We start from the raw sequence: 20,186 nt of genomic DNA on the forward strand, positions 1-20,186 counted from the left end.
GCGCGCTCGCAGACTAAACGGAATCTGACATCTGTACAGCCCTCGCTCTAATCGCGTTTAACTCTTTTATCTCTGGATGAAAAGTCTTCTGGTGTAGCCTACGGCTCTCTGTCAGTTACGCGGGTGATGAGCGGCGCCGTGCGCTCCGAGAGGAAGGGCATCTCATGTCCAACGCTAGACCCGAACTGCTCGCGCATCGCGGAAAGCCTCTCCTCGTGGAACAACTCCGTGATGAGCGCGTACAGGCTGGTGGATTTACCCCCCACGACCAAATCTGTGAGTCAAACGTGATTCTCCAAGCTATTTCTTTCAGTCTTTCTCATCTTTTCTTGTTCAGATGATCAGGTGTAAGTGAAAATATTTGACCAGATGCTTTAAATGTTTGTCTTGCTGTGTAAATATGTTTTTACTTTATCATCATGTTGATATGTTTGCAATGTACAGATGCTTGATATGTTTATGTTTTGAATTTAGAAAGAACTAAGAGCATATCTTACTAGTTATTATTAATGGACTACAATCAGACCAAACATATATGCAATGTAATTATGTGTCTGTATTATTATGGTGATCTATGCAAAAGCGGCACAGCTATTGAGGTTTTTTTTAGGGAGAATCCTTAGCCTTTGAGATTTCTTTCTTGATGCTACATCCTTCCTAAATTTAAAAACAGCTTTTGATATTTCTGTGTGACTTTTAAACAATTTAAGCTTTTCAACTTTTTCAGGTGTAGTGGAAGTGACTAGTGATTTAAAGTTTAAGTTTAAATACTACCACAATGAAATGTATTTCTGTTGCATATGTGTTTTTTTCTGGGGGGAAATCCATCATACCAGTGTGAGTTTAATTAATGGGGCTGGTTTGTCACTGGCCTAAGTGCACATTTTAACCAGTTTGATCATACTATTAACAGGTTGATTTAGACTCCACCATTTGGAAGACCCTCTAATTTACCATCTAGATCAGATGGACCTGCATAGTTTAGAAATAAACTGTAGAAAACCAGTTTCCATCAGAAGGGAAACTGAAAAATATCCAAACATTTCCAGGAGTTAAGATATTCTAAACAAATATATATAAAAAATCTTGTTTTTTTTTTGTCTTAAATTCATACCTAGAGATTAGACTGTCTTTTTGCTACCCAGTCTGTTCAGTTGCAATGCATTTTCATTCATGTGAAATCTCTTAAATACAGATGACTGAAACTGTTAATCACTTAATTTGACCATATATGGCTGGAGTCTGTGGTTTGAGCCTGAAGATGTATTTGTGAGGTTAAGTCCTTGGGGTTTCACTGCTGAGATAATTATTAAACACTAGCTATGAGAGGATTTGTGAAGGCATGTCAGTGCCACAGAGGAGTACTACTGAATAACGTCTTTAGGCTAATTGGGCATATCTTGGGGCTGTTTGTGCTTTATTTTACATTATGCTTGTTGATGTCTCTTTCTTTCCCATCATTAAATCAAGTGACTGATGGGTGTCTCTGCACATATGATACAAAGTGTGGTAGATTTGTACAGGCATTCATTTAAACCAATAAATAATTAGTCAAAACTTTGAAATAAGGATTTGTAAAATGTATTTGAAAGTTAATTTTAATCAGGATAAATCTTCAACAAATGTATTTTCTATAAATCAGCATCTCTGCATCAGAAAATGTCATGTGAAAACTAAGCTAAAATAAATCAGATTTGCTAAGAGAAAATTATGATTTAATAGAAACACATGATTTCAATGAGATTATGACTTAATGACTTTCATGATTTTATCTTTACGTAATTCATCTACAAATTAATTGTTATTGACCAAATCCCGGGTTGCTACAATGTTTTAGCACAAAATGAACAGAGGGGGGTGCTGTGTGTATATCCTGGATCTGTATTGTGGGGGACCTTAAAAAAGGGCCCCAAAGCTGTTACTGTAACGAATTACAATTTTAGCTCTCTGAAATTATTTGATGTAATTCTGATCCTTGTTTAGGAGGATTCATTTTTGGGGCAAGTGGGACATATTAAGTGATGAACCTAACAGGTGATGAAATTTGCTTGTGACCCGTCAGTAATAAAATGTGACCCAGAAACCCAGTGACAGCCCAGGCTGATTAGATGCACATAATTCCTAGCCACAGTGACATATATTTAAGTCTATCAATAACTTTAATGGGTGTTTAGCATCATCTTGCATGCATTTGTCTCAAACTGACATAAAAAAAAACTCATAGGAAAATCAGCTTCACTGACCATGAGGGATTAGGATAAAAAAGATGCACCATAATCATGCGATTATGTTATAATCATATTCATGTCCATGCTCACATATTGACCTCTCAATGTGTTCTTTTCTCCTGTTGATTAAAATAATGTGATTTGTGAGCAGAGACAGAGCGTGAACTGTTTTGTAGATGTAGGACAGTTTGTTGAGTTTGGGATCTTGTGCTTAATATCAATTTGTCTGAGTGCATAAATGTTTATTATGATGAAAACTGTTATTATTGTGAAAACATTCTGCAAGTACCATTATTTTGACTCATAGGAATTAATTCACCATTAATTGAATAAAAGCCCAATATATTGTGTAACATCCAAAACAAGCTTGTCTGCCAACTTTGGAGAAAATGTGCTTGTCTTTCACAGTGTTTCTCATAGAAATGCTCTAATTTGAGGAGAAAATGTCTCCAAAAGGATAACAGAACGCAGTGGAACTAAGCAGCTCTGGGTAGTGTAGAGGTAAAACTGTTGCAGATGAAAGAGTTGAAGGTATTGGCAGTGCGTGTGTTCAGCCGAGCTCATGCAGCTTTGCTTTCTAACTGAGCTAAGTAATCATGGTAATGCGGTCAAACAAGCGCAATAGCATCTGGAGCGCAAGCGAACCCATCCATATCCGAAGGACAGCTGTGAACATCCTGCAAATTACACTGCATTCATATCTCAGTTATTTGGATCAAGGACATAGCAATCATGCGTTGAAATGTGCATTAAAGAGATGCATGTTCAATTATTTATTTTTAAATATATAACAATAATGATGCATCAATAAAAATATATATATAGTTCACCCAAAAATTCAAATTCTGTCACCATTACTCACCCTCCACTTGTTTCAAACCTTTAAAGTGTTCTTTATTCTGTTGCACACAAAAGATAGGCCTATATTAAAAAAAGGTTTTTAAACTATACAGTTGACAGTAGCCATTGACTTCCATAGTATTTATCCCATACAGCTTGATAACAACATTTTTATTATTGGCTGAACTATCTCTTTTTAATTTACATAATCTGAGTATCATAACAGATTATTAAAATCCTTTAGAGTTGTAATGTTATAGTACATAACTGTTCAACTGTTTACATTCATATTTGCTTAAAATAATGACACAATAGAAAGCAATGTTTTTGTAACAGGACAGTCAAAATTTTATCATTCATTTAATCCATTTTAGTGGAGGAAAAGGAACATATGTGTTTTATATTCTTTAATAATCTTTTCCTCGGTGCAGGTCACTAATTATTGATTTCCTCAAATTAATTACTGTTTTGCTTATTACGTCATATATTTGAACTGCTGAACTACAAAATGAATTACAGTACAACCCCAATTCCAGAAGAGTTGGGGCGATTTGTAAAAAATGCAATCAAGAAACTGTGATTTGTTGCAGCCATCAAAATCCAAATTTGTTCATATTTACGAAATACATTTACGGTGGTCAGTGAAAACTTTGGAAATCTTTTCTTTGTACTTTCGCCAATTAGATCAAAGTTAAAGAGAATGAACAAATCACAGATTGTGGAATTTACAGGATTTTTACAAAACGTCCCAAGTCTGGAATTGGGGTTTTAGACTATAAATGATCAATATTATTAAACATTAAGAAGCGCCGTATGCTTAATTTTAGTGTTCGGTTATAGTTCCAAAGTTGAAGAAAACTCCTATTTTAAGAAACAATCTGTGTGATGTTAACTCTTTACAATAACATCGAGTTGTATTTGTCCTCAGGAGTGGGAAAGATAATGGTAAAAATTGTCAAAACAATCATTTTGTTGTTTGTCGTGAGACGATCCTGTTTCCAGAGCAAATGTTTTCATGATGAGTTATCCCAACTCCAGTAAATTAAAACTACCTTAAAACCATCTTTCATCTCTAGAATAACGACATGGTTTTGAAGAGGCTGGTTCACTTTGAAACATCATCAAAAACCCCACCGAAACGCCTTAACACAGTTACTGTCATATTACTCCGAGCGAGAAACAGATGTGGGACTCAAACGGTATCTGTTTCATTAGAATCCTTCTCATTCCGGAGAAATAAGACTGTCTTATCTCAGGCCTCAAAGTTTTTCATGGCTTAGATCTTCATTTGACCCCGAACTCAGAAGTAATGAATGAAAACACAGCGCAATGGCTACTGCTATATTTTGAAAAGCCTTCAGAACAAATAAATTCACCACTTGAGCTCAAGATAGAAGTGGTTTAACAAATGTTTTGATGACACAAAATGCCCCATGTCTGTTAAGGTTCATGAGAAACATGATTTGTGTTAATTTCATTTGGATGTTAGTAAAAGGAACCATATTTCCAAGGATTTCATCTTTATTTGAACATGACTGAACAACATTGACTTGGTGTTCAAAACATTATTTGCCATCCTTGGATGAAACAAAGAAACAAAAAGTATTTGTCTGCACGTTAGTTCTCAACCAGTGGCTTGTTTGGTTAAGAAAAACTACTAGTGCTAAATGCAAAAATAAAAATTCAGCTAAACATATAGTCAAATGCATCAGCTCATAAACATTTATAAGAGAGGAGAAACGATTCCCATGTATTGTGTTTTGTTGTTGAGGTCAAAGGCTGTGTGTCCAAGCAAACCCATTTTGGCTCAAACTCATCGCTCACTCAGGAGAAACTAGCCAAAGTAGACAGTCTGCGTGACATCCTCGAGAACATGAACACATCTACGCAAAAACAAGATATGACCCAGAAAAAATGCATGGTTGTGTTATAGCTGACTGTGTTTTACATAAGAAATATGATGATTTTGACAGTTTGTTTGTTAAAGAGTTGTCTCTGCATCATCACTTGACACATACCGAAGGCAGAGACTGAATCTGCTTTGTCATATTTCCTCCATCATTAACACGTGGTTACATTCATCTGCCTTGAAATGACTTTTCCGGGAGTGCTTCTCCTACATTCAGCCATCTCGTTTGCCCACAGCCTTGGCACTTAAAGGTCTTTTCATTAAAGCTTTTCCTCAGGAAATTGCAGTCAACAAATATCTGGTAAAAAAACGTTTGCATTTAATCATTTAATGATGTTCCTTTTTACATTGTATCATGCCAAGTGAATTAAATCAAACTGATTACAAAAAATAAATCTGACCTTTATATGGTTAAAAAAATTCTTACCTTAAAGATGTTTTGTACCATGTTGTCTGGTGCTGGAAGAATGCATGCAATAACTTCCCAGGATCTCATTGAATGGATTGTTGTGAGAGATTATGCCATCAAATACAATCCCTATGCTATACGATTTCTTAGCCCTCATTCTTTTAAGTATCTATTTCAGTTTATTTAAATGGATTTACTGCTCAAAGTGACAAAAAGCCTCTCTTCCTGGCCTTAGATTAACATTGATATTGCTGCTCTAAATGATCTGTCATGTAGAATTTATAATAAAAATCTCAGCTATACACATTCTCACTCTAGCTGGCACTATACCTGATTGTCTCTCAATACACACAAGACAGAAACAGATATTTATATGAACAGATTAAATGTCCTGATTTAGACATGAATCTGCAATGAAAAGCATAAAGAAATGCAAGCTCACTGTCATTTAGGCCTGTTTAAATCCCTCTAAGACTGAAATGTGCACAGAAAAATCATCTATAACTGGATTTAACTGCAAGTGCATAGACCTTTTAACATTTTGTTTCATACAGTCAAGAAATGAATAAACAATATAGTATAAACTATAGTCAGACCTTAAAATGGCTCTATTGTTCTAATGAATAAAGAATGGTTTACTGCAAATATATAATACAATGAAAACATATCCTAGGATTATTGTTTGCAAAAACAGATTATATATGTCTAAACACAAAAAAGCCCTTCTGTGATATAGTGAAAAATTCCCATTTAGAAGATAAATCACAACTGAGTATCCTTTTGAGAGAAATAAAATAAAAATAAAAAATTAGGCATCATGAGATCTGTCTAAAAATGCATTCAATCCAATATTCAAAACATCAACAGTGTGTCGGTATTTATATTTCTGCTCCCCTCCCATATAATGAATAAATTAATTTCTTTGTGGTGTTAGCTAAGTTCAGGCTTAATGGTGTTTCTTAAACAGATTGCACACGCTTTGATGCAAAGGTCATTATAAAACAGCAAGTGCTGCTTTTCATCTGAACTATTAATTAATGTGCGCTCCTGTGTCTTCAAGGTTGCCATGGTGGAAGAATCCGTTTACCCTTTCCCAACAGTGGACGTGCCTGATCATGCTCATTACACTATTGGTGCTGTCATCCTTGCTGTTGGCATTACTGGCATGTTGGGCAACTTCCTGGTCATCTATGCATTCAGCAGGTGAGAAAGAAAAAGGCTGTGGGGAAGTTGAACACTTAATATGAAAACCGTATGACATTTTTATTGTTCATTATCAAAAAAGCCAAACTGTAGGCCAGTGGATTGGTGCTTAGCATCATTAGACCTGTGCCACTTCTGTGTCACTAAGTTTGAATTGAGACGTTTCCACAATAGATAGGTTCACTCTTTGAACTGGATAAGTCTGTGAGATTTTTGTCAGTTTGTGCTTGTCTTATTATGAATGTTTTGTGGAACTTTGACTCATCTTCTTTTGACTCATTTTGAAGGAAACATGTGACTGAGTGAGTCATTAAATCATCTGCTTATCGGATTTTGTTCAAAAATACTGATTCATTTAGAAATACACAATTTACTGTTTGAGTGAATCATGAATCAGTCTCTTAACCAGTTCCTTCAAAATCACAGACTAATTCAGAAATAAGTCGACTGAATTTACAAGTGAGTCATGGAATCATCTATTCAACCTATTTCTTCTAAAACCCTGTTTTGTTTAGGATTAAATCAAGTGACTGTCAGAGTCAGTCATCGATTGGTCACTCATTTGATTCAGTAAAAAACACAGTTCAGGCCGGAACTAAACTATTGTGTGTTTGTTGTAGACACACTAATTGTTTCAGGTTTGTTTGAGCCATTTGTGTTTCACAGGGAGGCTGATATTCTCAAAGATGTTATATAAATTACTAAATGAACACAGGGAAATTAACGACTGATTGTTGTGTGTAGGAGCCGGACCCTGAGGACACCTGCCAACTTGTTCATAATAAACCTTGCCATCACAGACTTCCTCATGTGTGTCACTCAGGCGCCCATCTTTTTCACCACCAGCATGCACAAGAGGTGGATCTTTGGAGAAAAAGGTACAAAGAATCATACATGTTTGGTTTCACTATAAATATATATATATATATATATATATATATAGGGCATATATGTAGTTCTTTTGTGATGATGATGCCCGTGTTGATAAAATTGTTTAAGAGCTCAAACACGACCAGTCAAATGTGCACACAGACACTGTCAAATAGATAGTCTTATCTTTGCAGATAGATCATTAGTTAATGCATAGGCAGTGTCTGAAGTAAAACATGCATCTACATGATTTATTGTACTCTACTATACTTTTTGTATTATAAAGACCAGATAAATTTAAAGAACAAGATTAATCATTTCTAAGGTTGAATGGGTTCAAATGAGGGTGAGGTTGCCTTTGGCGACGGCCTTGGTCTCTCAGTGCTTAGAATGATTCATACCGATATTTCTTTATGCTTTTGTTGCTAAGAATGATGAATGTCTTTCTGTCCGGAAGTACATGAACCCTGTCTAGTACAGTTGTTTCTTTTTCATTGGTTGCAAAATTGTAATATCTCTAAATTCCTCTCAGAAAACTACATATCTAGGCTTTTCTTGTTGATTTTCAGCATTCGCTAGTCATTTTGCTCAGCTGTGAAATGCCAGTTTTATTAGATGATGGAAGACTTTATTTTCACTGAGGCGTTTTAAATGTCAGCTCCTATCAGGACTGAATCTTAATTGCTTTCATCAGCCTTGACTGGTGGCTGGTTTTATTGAACAACAATTTGCAGATATAAAACAAGCAGGAGAAAAAGCTGAAAAATACTAAAAATCAAGATATTTATCAAGATATCTCCTTCACCTACCACTGTCTTGAAAAATGTAGATATAAGAGAAAGTGTAATTAGGGATTCAAGCACCTGTTGCAATTGTTAAAGGTCCCGTTTTTCATGTTTTTTTGAAGCTTTAATTGTGTTTACAGTGTGCAATATATGTGTTCATGTTTCGCGTGTAAAAAAAATAGTATTTTTCACATGATTTACTTATCTGTATACCACTGTTTTCACTGTCATAAAAAACGGGCTGAAGACTTCCTTGTTCAATAAAGTCCCTCCTTCAGAAATACGTAACGAGTTCTGACTGTGCCAGCAGTTCCTGTGTTGTGATTCGACTGCAGCTTAGCGCACGCTGCCCTCCTGGTAACGTGATTGGGCTACTTTTGGAGTAGTTTTGAGAAGCAAGGGGGCAGGATTTGTTTTGAAAACCTGGCAATCCTGATCTGAACGCACGTGCTGGAGATGTACTTATAATCGCAGGAGCGTTTTTACTAACGAGATGCGCATAAAAATCTTGTTCAATTTTTTGTACAGGCCTAACATCTAGTCAACAAAGCTAAACAGTGTTGCCCTTTGTGTAATAAGTTACAGAAACTGTTAAACGCACCAACTTAATAATAATATACACTTACCGGTTGTGGTCCATAAACAACGTCTTCTCCAGACAAAGAGGGAACTGCTCCATCTTTCAAGAATAATCTTTGTGCGAATCCAGCATTAAACTGATTGAGATTGAGGAAGCTGTCATCAGCAAAATATGCTGCACATAGTTTTACATGTGGATTATAATTTTCGGGAACCGAGTTAAACATAAATTGTAACCATTGATCTCTAAGGACAGCATCCCTGGGAAGGCCAAACAAAGGTGATTGGACTCCAAGATGAAAATAACAGCGTTTCGACGACATGGCTACAAACACAAACTCAACTCTTCCTCACACAAAGCACACAATGACCACGCCCCCTTTTTTGTGTATTCATGTGGGCGGAGGTTAGTCAAAAAACAGTTTTAGTGATGTCATTACTGCAGGAACTAGAGGGATGTAGTCCAAACGAGTCGTTCGTTGTATAGGTGAATTCTGTTAAATAAAATATCTCGCTTGGCATTGAACTTTGAGCTTGTCCCAGTGACTCTTAGGTCATGATGAACACAACACATGTGATTGATTCAGTCACCACCCTGGCAACATTTTTGGCTCCATTGGATTTTTTGAAAAAAATATAATACATACATTTGTGAACTAGTCCTAGTTTTTTATTTATTTATTTTTTGCCGATCGGAATCAAACCAGTGTAGAAAAATGTGTGAATATCAATATTTATCAAAAAAAACTTGAATTTTCGACTCACCTTCGCAAAGAGACGGCAAAACATTTGAAAGAGGTGGGGCCACTTTCCTTAAAATGGCTATAACTTTTCAACTGAATGAGATATTTACACCAAATCAACGTGCATACTCAATCTGAGGTCACATGAGAAAAATCATGGCCAAATATATATATATAAAATATATATCCATCAGTTCGATTGTTAAAAAAAAAGAAAATTCTATTATATATATATTGATTCTTTCTCTGGAAAAAAAGCTACTTTTTCATACCGGACAGCAAAATTCTATTTATTATGTAATTTCCACTCAAAGCAATTTATTTACGATATTGAAGGCATCTGCTCCATTGCCTTCCATTCAAACAGAACAGCCTCTGGTCTCCCTGTTGGGATCCTGACGTCCTGAAGCCTCCCTCCTGGAGGAGGAACTCTGACCCAGTTTCATTTGGTGGAAACTGTTAAAATATGTGTTTCTTGCTTCTGTCAGCTCTGACTGCTCTAAAAACCAAGGCATAAATATGACCACCGTTAATTTCGATCGTGGCAACTGTGTGCTTGATCCCCCTGAAAGCTTTCTAAATCAATCAGATACAAGTCACAAAAATGCTCTTTCCCAGGATTAACCTGGAAGCATAATCTCCCTGACAAGGTGTGAGAAAATAGAGAAAACATCCTGATGTGTGAGAGGATTATCTTCAATAAAAGATGCCTCTGATTTGTAATTATTAAAGTGCATCTAGTAAATGTGTTCTGAGAAAACAAGCACAAATGTGCATGAATCAGATTGAATGCATTTCCACTCATTCTGTTGTTTACATATGCCTTGACAGTGTAGAAGACAGAGTGTGTGTGGATGTTGAGGAGGTGCCAGACTGTGTGTGAGTTGAGTATAATGGTGTAAAGTCATCTGTTTCTCGGCTCTCTGCTGGTTATTCATCTGTTTGACCTGTTTTATTAATGACATGATGTATTATGTGAAATAGACTTTAGACAGACCCAAACTAGCTCTATCTCTTGTGTGTGTTTCTTTGATGTAGGACAGTAGCTGGATATGCAAGGTGGAAAAAGTTCATGTAAACAGTGGTTCTCAATTAGGGAGTCCACTAGCGGGGCCTCAGCACTACTCAATATTTCATCAGGTGGAAATTTGGTTAATGTAAAAAAAAAAAAAAGAATCTTTATCCCTTAAATCAAGCAGTGCAATAGGGGGAGACAAAAAGGTAAAGCACCACTGATTTAAAAAGAAATAAAATTCAAATAAGAATGATTTTGCCATTTAAAAAATTCTGTAGTAAAACTACAGTGCACTGTAACACTAAGCGTTCAGTTAACCTAAGCATGTATACACACACATATGTTTAGCAACAAATGGAGATGGATGGCACTAACCAGAAAGAAAAAAACATTCATTGTAATTTTTTAAAGCAGATTATTTTACTGAACCGCTTCCACAGATGTCAGCCCTCAAATGGAGCCAGCGGCGGTCTGTGTTCCTGCCAGCCAAGTGTCTCCAGGCCTTAAAGCTGGTTCACACTGTCCCAACAAACAGCAGCAAATATTTCAAGAAGTTTGCTGGATGTAGAATGATTGGAAACATTAATGTTATTTTCACACTGACCCAACAAAACTGCTAGAACTGACCACAGAAATGTCAATTCTGTATAAGCTGCTCTTGGTTACAGACTCACTTAATTCTGCTCCTCCTGTCTCTCCAGGTTGTGAGTTGTATGCATTCTGTGGGGCTTTGTTTGGCATCTGCTCCATGATCACTCTCATGGTGATCGCTGTGGATCGATATTTCGTGATCACGCGGCCTCTAGCCTCCATCGGGGTGTTGTCTCAGAAGAGAGCTCTGCTGATCCTTCTGATAGCTTGGGCTTATTCACTTGGCTGGAGCCTGCCACCCTTCTTTGGCTGGAGTAAGTGTAGCATATCTGTTGTTTTAACATTTTAAGCCTACTAAACTTTGTGAAATGTTTTAATTTTAAAAGTGATCTTATGCTTTTTTGTTTTTAATTAATGCCACATTGATATTTGTGTCTAACAGGCCTACAAAGGGGTATTCATACATGATTAAATCTGGCCAAAAATGTGTATTATGTCATCATTTACTCACCCTTATGTTGTTCTAAAACTGTATGCCTTTCTTCCTTTTCTTTCCCTAAAGAGGTTATTTTGAACAATGTTGGTAACTAAACAGTTTTGATGACCTTCGACCTCCATTGTATGGACCAAACGAAAAAACTTTAGTGTTTTAGTAGAGACATTTTGATAAATATATATATTTTATGTTCAACAGAAAAAAAAAGATGTATATGTTTTGAACCTATAGGTATTTGAACCCACCAAGAGAGTGATCATGTGAGTTTATAAATGATGACATAATTTTAATTTTGGGTAACTATCACTTATAACATTATATCCACTGCATGTGATTCTATAGAAAGACACACAAATGTTGTTCCAACTAGTCAAACAACAAAGACTTTTATAATGAACAGTAATGAAATGTTAAGGTTTCATAAAGTCCCAGCATGCACTGCATCATTAATAAATGATATGGTTAATGATTAATCTTTTGTTTTCTTGTTAGTTATTTGCTGTGTTGTGATGTAAAGAGCTCATCTTTTCATATGTGTTGATTGTCACTATTCTGAATATCTGAATGCATCATGTTGCCTTGCGCTTGAAGCTTTTCTCAACAATTCCTTTTTTACAGTGCGGGTTACATAGTAAGAGAAACAGGAAACAGGTAGGTACTTATGAGCAGTATTCAGTATTCTCTTCCAATGCCTTTTGTACAAGCATTAACATAATTAATACAGAATAAGGGAAAAAGGACAATACTGCAAAACTAGAAAAAAGTCGTTCTTTGTTAAAATACAAAAAATGACCCAATCTACACATCCAACAATAAAATGTATGTATACCACAGAATTCGATAACAAAATCAAACCAGATGTTATTTATATTAAGCCAGATGTTAACATGTCATGTGATGTCTGTGCATTTGCAGCTGTTTAAGTGTGGTCCTGTGTTAATGGAGTTCAGTATACCTTTGATGCTCTTTTCAAAGGATGCATCAGTCTTTTGTAAGCTCAGGTCTTTTGGGACAAGTACACTGAGCATTCTGGGTCATCCATTTGTGAGCACAAGAGCATGAGAGTTGTTAGCCAATGGCTTTACAAACAGTGCGCTGTTGGACTCTGATCTGTGTCGCATAAAGGTGGTCTCTGAGGACCGAGGCTTTCAGCTTAAGAGGGATAGACTGGTAAAGCCTGGTGCTTTTGGCTCTCCAGCACTTTCTGTCTCTGGTTTACAGGCAACCTGCTCTTCACACGAAGGCTGTCTGTGTCCTTTAACGGTTCTGGCAGCTTATATCTTCCAACCTCGAACCTCAGAGAACTGATGATAGTGGCACATATGCATGAAAGCCAGACTGTGATTGGTGGCGATAAAAAAATACTGTGATTATAGCATATTTCTTCAAGATCCTCAGCTTTGTGTGCAATGGGTTGTATTTCACTGCGCTTGCCCAGCAGCCAGACAGCATTCATAAATCCTTTTTCTTTGTGAGCTTGTTCCAGTTTTCACAATATTTCTCCGGGTGTAAAAGGATTAGCTGCTGGCTATCCTTTACTTTTCTCCACACATTCTGTTATTTTATAGTTATTTTTCTGTCTGTCTGTCTGTCTCGGTTTTGCAGGTGCTTATGTTCCTGAAGGGCTGTTGACCTCTTGCACCTGGGATTATATGACCTTCACACCCTCCGTGCGAGCTTACACTATGCTCCTCTTCATCTTCGTCTTCTTTATTCCACTTATCGTCATCATCTATTGCTATTTCTTTATTTTCCGATCCATTCGCAGCACTAATGAGTGAGTTCTTTGATACAGTTCTAACAGAACAGTATAAACTAATTAGCATCAGCAGTGTTCCAAAGCTCTTAAATGTCTTTTGTTTTAAAAATGTAAATTGTATTGGAGAAATGTCAGTGAAATGTAACACTGTTATTCTGCATTTTAATTAATCTTGAGGTGTGACCTATTGAAAATAGATAAGCTTTTGATGGCAGTAAACCAATATTAGGGAAACTGAATAATGTTGTTTAACTTTTGCTTTCTGTTTGTCTTTGGAAGAGCTGTGGGCAAAATTAATGGCGATAACAAGAGAGACTCAATTAAACAATTTCAACGGCTGAAAAATGAATGGAAGATGGCGAAAATTGCTCTTATTGTCATTCTCATGTATGTCATCTCCTGGTCTCCATATTCAACTGTGGCACTGACAGCTTTTGCTGGGTAAATGGATCCCAACCCCGACAACACAATATAATGTAAAATAAGATATACATAGCCATTCAAAACTTTGGTGTCAGAAAGATTTCGTTTTTTGGGAAAGTATTACTTTTATTCTGCAAAGACACATTCAATTATTCAAAAGTGACAGTAAAGACATTTAAATGTTACAAAAGTGTTCTACTTTGTAAATAAGTGCTTTTTCATTTAAGAATCCTGATAATATAGTATAATGTGTAATTTTATTGTTTAAATTTTTTCAATATATTGTTATATAATGGCATACAGTTAAAAAAAATATATATAATAAATTAATCTATACACTTGCATTTTTTCAGGTATTCTGATATGCTCACACCGTACATGAATTCAGTACCTGCTGTGATAGCCAAGGCTTCAGCAATCCACAATCCCATCATTTACGCCATCACACACCCCAAATACAGGTACTGTGGGAGTCTCATTGAGAATCGTTGATGTCAGTTCTATATATTTTTCAAACTAGGCTGGCTTAGCCAAAGTTTTAATGAAAAACATAAATGGCACTGTAAGTGGAAATGTTTGACATTTTAATGGACAAACTCACTTTCCATTAATGCAGAGCATGGGTCAGAGATTAGATTACCTGGTCTGGTCCCATTAGGACTAAACACCTGGGGCAAATTGTGATTGTTTTTAATGTTTTCTAGTATCTAACTCACTGAGCCACTCAATCGCAAATTGATCAGATACATGCATTGGTTGCTTCTGGGTTAAAGTGTGAAATCCCATTTTGATTGATTTCATTAACCTGAATATCCATTTGACTATAAAGAATAATTAATCCTGCACAGTGCATCCTGATGGTGTGGTACCGTGTGTAAGGTCTGCTGGGTAAAAAAGTCATTTTGATTTGATTTTCACCCACAATGCTTAACCACATTTTCCTAAACACCTTTTAGTCAACTGAACATGTTTTCATGCATGCAATGACAAATGGTTCATTTCGATTTAGGCCTAAAGTGTATTTATATTATTTCAAATGTATATGAATTATGTAGCTAATTTGACGCTCTGAAGTTATTGCATAGATTCGGAAACTTATTTTGCCTAATACTATTTTTGCCTTTAAAACTGGTTTTACTACTACTTAATTTACTAATTAACTACTTTTTAAATTTGAGACTACACACAATGATTTTGACATTTCTGATAGCAATCAGTGTTATTTTAGTATTATTAGTATTATTTATTTTGATTTTTTCATTACTGTTTGACTGAACAGGTTTGGATCATGCTCTATGTACAGTAAACATGAATCCACCATGCCTACAGTGTCTCATGCCTGTATCTCATATGTGTCTTTGTCAGGTTGGCCATAGCGAAATACATCCCGTTTCTTCGTGTGCTGTTGTGCGTCCCCAAGCGTGACCTTCATTCACTCCACAGCAGCTTTATGTCCACACGTCGTTCCACCGTCACTAGCCAGTCCTCTGATATGTCCGGACAGTTTCGCAGAACCAGCACCGGCAAGTCTCGGCTCTCCTCAGCCTCCGACAGCGAATCTGTGAGTGTGTGAGCCTGATGGATCTCTAGATTTGATGATTAGTCCTCTCAAGGGCACATGTGGTTGTAATGGATGTATTTTATGACCTGTTTCTACTCTTCAGGGCTGGACAGATACTGAGGCCGATCTCTCGAGCATGAGCTCCAGGCCTGCCAGCCGACAGGTGTCTTGTGACATCAGCAAGGACACTGCAGAGATCCCTGACTTCAAACCTTGTAACTCATCCAGCTTCAAATCAAAGCTCAAAAGCCATGACTCGGGCATCTTTGAAAAGGTGACATCACAGGCTGAATGTATTACATATGTGGCAAGTATCAAAGGATTGTAGCCTGTCTTACAAAAATGTGTTCATGCAGAATTGCTAATCATGTCATCCTCTGTTTATCCTCTTGTTGCTATGTTCAAGAATGGTCATAGCTTGACATTTGACCTAGTCAGTCAATTGGGACAGTCACATTTTTAAACACATTTCAGCTTTCTTATAGGAAACCTACAAATTCACACTCAGTGTACCTTGTTCAAGTGAATCTGTCATGGTTATCAGATACGTTGCACTATGTCTGTTTTTCCCACACTAAACCGATAACCATTTGTCAACAGGATCTCAAATAAGTCTTGTATTACAGCTTTTCTCGATTGCTAAAACACTATAACCAGGCTTTCGAACTAAAATTTTAAAACCATAATGCCAGTTTTATATAAACAACTAGAAACACTATTCCCCTGCTTTAACACATTAGTCAGTTATTGTGAGTCAGTTATTGTTATTGTGAAACTCTACACACATTTAGAAAGCACTAGCATTCATCACTGCACAGTTTGAGCTCAATTAGCACATAATTACCCAAGTGGAAGCACTAGGAGTCAAAATTGATCACACACCAATCAGAATCTTTAACAGACAGATCAAAGAGCCCCAGTTAGTTCATTCAGTTTTGGAACAATGGATCCAGAGAGACGTGATTGAAATGGTCAAGGACACCAGAGAGAAGGAGGAGGAGGAGGAAGAGTAGGAGGAGGAGGAGGAGGAGAAGGATGAGGGGCAAGGAGACAAGAAGTCTCAAATTAAATTTGTGCCACTAGTTGACCATGTCCTTGTCCGTGGTGTGACTATGAGGGAGGCTGGGAAATGAGTTCAGCCGAACTTACAGTAAGTTGCTTCACAGTCGCCTCGATCTTACAGTAAGAACCTTCAGGGAGGAAAACATGTTGGTATACCTTAGTGTACCCTACTGTAACTTTTGAGAGCTGTACTCTGTTACAACACATGCATCAGATTGCCTTACGTACATATAGAGTTTCTGTCTGCCTAGATTTTGCGTTACAGTTACAGTAACTTCTATTTTTGTAGTACACAGAGACGATGGAATGGAAGAAGCCTGACTAGACATTACAGTCGATGTGTGATGGGTGGATCAGTCATGTGAGAGGATTTTACCCCTGCTGCCAGGCTAGGGCCAGTACAACCTGTGATGTCCGTCCCAGACCAAAGATGTGATGCTGGGGCAGAATTTCTTGTTGTTGTTGTTGTTTGGTGTATTGTACTGTACAGTACATTAATGAATAGAAAATGTGCAAATGTATACACGTGTTCATCATGTGAAAAGTTCATTGAGGGGGAGAACCACAACTTATTACTGGGTTTTGGTTTTTGTAGTATTGTTCTGAATTTATCTCATCAGTGTGTAAAACTGTTGAAGTGTGTGTTTTTTTGTTTCTGTGTCATATCTGGGAGCAAAGTTTGGTTTTTCCGCAACAGTGAGTGGTTTTGAGTGGAAAGCTTCATGTTGACCTGAAAATAGGATGTTTGGGGAATTGGGTGAGAAGTTATGGATTTGTGTTTACTGTTTTGAGAATACAAGGTATAGTTTCAAGAAATGTGTTTAAGGAAGCGAGAAAAACTGTAAGTTGAATCAAGGAGTGTGTTATACTCACACACTGCTTTAAAACAAACATATGTTGGGCATGAATTAAGTATTATAGTATTAAGTACAAAATGAATGTACAATGAAAGGGACACAAACGGAAAATAGACAATGAATCAGTTTATGTCCTAAAATCTATGTTTAGGTTTAGTTGTGGGTAAAAAAAAAAAAGAAAAACTTTGTAGGTAAATGGTCCTCCTTCTGACATAAATGTAGATCCCTGAGCTGCGTCCTGCAGAAAACCTTAATGAGATTGTTTGTGTCCTGATCAAACACAGTATGAATATAAAAAACTTTTTTTTTTCTTTTTTGAGATTTGCTGAAAAGCTTGGGCTCATTGCTTACAAAACGCCTCAAACTAAGTCTCTAACTCACCAGGGCTTAATGTGTTTGATTAAAATAGGGAGAAAATAGTAATTTGGTTAAATATTATTACAATTAAAATAACTGTTGTTATATTTTAAAATTGAATTAATTCCTAAGATGTTATATATGGCTCTTTAGAAATCATTTTGTTACTTTAATTCTCAAGCTAAATTTTTTGTGCTTAATATTTTTGAAGAAACATGATTCTTTGATGAATAGAGAGTTCAAAAGAGCAGCATTTATTTGGAATAGGAACGTTGGGTAAAATTATAAATGTCTCAGTTTAAAATGTACTTGCTGAATAGAATTATTGCTTTCTTTAAAAAACCCTTTCTGACCCTAGTCTTTTTGACTATTATCCTGACTCTCTCGTTTCTGACCCAGAGTTCCTCTGACGTGGAAGATGTGTCTGTGGTAGGACTCGTTCAGCAGGACCGTACCAACCCTTTAGCTGTGAGTCTCTTTAAGTTCAGTATAAACCAATCAAGCTTTTGCAGGATCCTGTACATGGCATGGTTTGTAAAAATCTGCTGACGTCAGGAAACTTTTATTCTGGAGCGACTGGCAGAACAACTCGTCCAGGCAATCAGATTTGTACATGAAAAATCTGAAAGCATATTCAACTTTCTAGAATGCTGTTTGATGAATCAGTGTGCTGTTAAAAAAACAAAGCAATAAGCCCCAAGAAGCTGTGGTTTACGTGAATTTATTACAGAAGGGGTGTTGTTAGGCACGACACAAAGTGGCGTTATTCCAAATACATAGTAAGGTTTCACAGAATAAAACAGAGCAAAGAAAGTGTAATGATATTAACAAAAAAAGCATTCTTCCACCAAAGAATGTAGTTTCTCAGAAGCAGTTGTGGTTACACTAAGTGGTTGCTGAGCAACACACAGAAGCTTTGAACGTGGCTCAACCAATCAGAATCAAGGACCAGAACTCTCCGTTTTACATTACATTTATATTTAGTCATTTAGCAGACGCTTTTATCCAAAGCGACAATGGAAGCAATCAAAAACAACAAAAGAGCAATGATATATAAGTGCTATAACAAGTCTCAGTTAGCTTAAATGCAGTACACGTAGCAAGGGCTTTAAAATTATAAATAAAAAGAAAACAGATAGAATAGAAAAAGAATAGAGCAAGCTAGTGTTAGAGGTCTTTTTTAAATAATTGTATAATAAATAAAAATTTAATAGATGAAATACAAAAAGATTGTAAAGGTAGTTTTATAAATTAAAATAAGTAGTTAATGAATTTGAATTCTGATTGTAGAAGAAAAAATTGCTGTTCCATTTTTCCAGTGAATGCCCTTTTCTGCTGAAGAAATATGTGCTTTTGAAAGAATAATCATAATCATCTTCCATACATGAATACCTATTCATTAAACCAAGAATTCTGCCATCATTGTTTTGTTACAGATGTCAACTTGTTTATTATAATTCTGATTTAATTCACAATAAAGGCTGATAATCGGCAATAGGTAGATTTAATCTCTCGAAACCTTCCTGTGCTGTTTGCAGGCTGGTGACGGTACAGACGTGCCAATTTCAAGATGTGCGATTGGTCGGATTCCCAGTATTGTCATCACCTCTAAGTCGAGCACTTTCCTGCCCTCGGTACGGCCGAGCTACAGAAGCAGGGCAAACCCACCCAGGACAGACTCTCGTGGAGGAGTCCAGCAGGGGGCAGTGCATCTCTCCACTGCGGCTGAAACCCCTGAGTCCACTCACTTATTAGACAACCCTCGCCCTCAGTATCTCTAATGCTTACACCTCTTCTTACCTTCAAGCTTTGTGTTGAGGTTTAGTGTTTTTGTGAGTTATCCTGTTCTGTGGTTTACAGTTGAAGGAAGGGAAACTTGAAATGAAGACAAACCTTGAGAGATGAATCAGTGCTCTGTATCACAGAATGTAAAATATGAAAGTCATACATTGATGTCTTTTACACATTTTTATGATGACTTCAACTGTTACGCAATATCCACCATCTTTGTTTCCCTTTATTTGAAGGAAGCATTTAACAGACAGTGCTTTGAATCAGGCAAAGTTACCGCTCAGTCCATGGAGACTTGGATGGATGGAGAGAAAAAGAGCATCTCAGATTATTTTAGGCTGTCATTAATGTCTAATGGCATATACAGGTAATATCAGCTTACTTAGGGAGTTCTTTGTGTTTGCTTCAGTATTAAGCTTTAAGTTTCTTTTATCTTTATAAACTTTTTGACGATGTCATTTCATCTGATAAGACTCTACCTGAATGTTTTGCTTGACAGGATAATCTTAAAACTGTGGTGTGTGAGTTCTGCTCATGAGACTGAAATGCTTGCTTCCACAGAACCTTAAATGTATGCAATATGAAGCCATATTACAACTTAGAATCCTGTTTTATCTGTTTAGTGATATTGGGGTTTTCATTTGGAATTAACTTGTATTTTTATCCAAAATGCCAATAGTGTAGTTTTAAGATAGGAAGCCTGTGCAA

General features: G+C 36.5%; 1 protein-coding gene across 1 annotated transcript; it reads left to right on the forward strand.

Moving 5' to 3' along the window:
• On the forward strand, positions 1–20,186 carry LOC113057548 (melanopsin-A-like). The gene is made up of 11 exons (XM_026224970.1): positions 1–276; positions 6,447–6,589; positions 7,334–7,467; positions 11,283–11,486; positions 13,274–13,445; positions 13,707–13,868; positions 14,204–14,311; positions 15,216–15,411; positions 15,515–15,685; positions 18,087–18,155; positions 19,226–20,186. Exons 1-11 carry the CDS (start codon positions 127–129, stop codon positions 19,466–19,468), a joined length of 1,752 nt encoding a protein of 583 aa, XP_026080755.1. The 5' UTR covers positions 1–126; the 3' UTR covers positions 19,469–20,186.

Source organism: Carassius auratus, chromosome 38 (genome assembly GCF_003368295.1).
Source record: "Carassius auratus strain Wakin chromosome 38, ASM336829v1, whole genome shotgun sequence".
NCBI classification, from domain to species: Eukaryota; Metazoa; Chordata; class Actinopteri; order Cypriniformes; family Cyprinidae; genus Carassius; species Carassius auratus.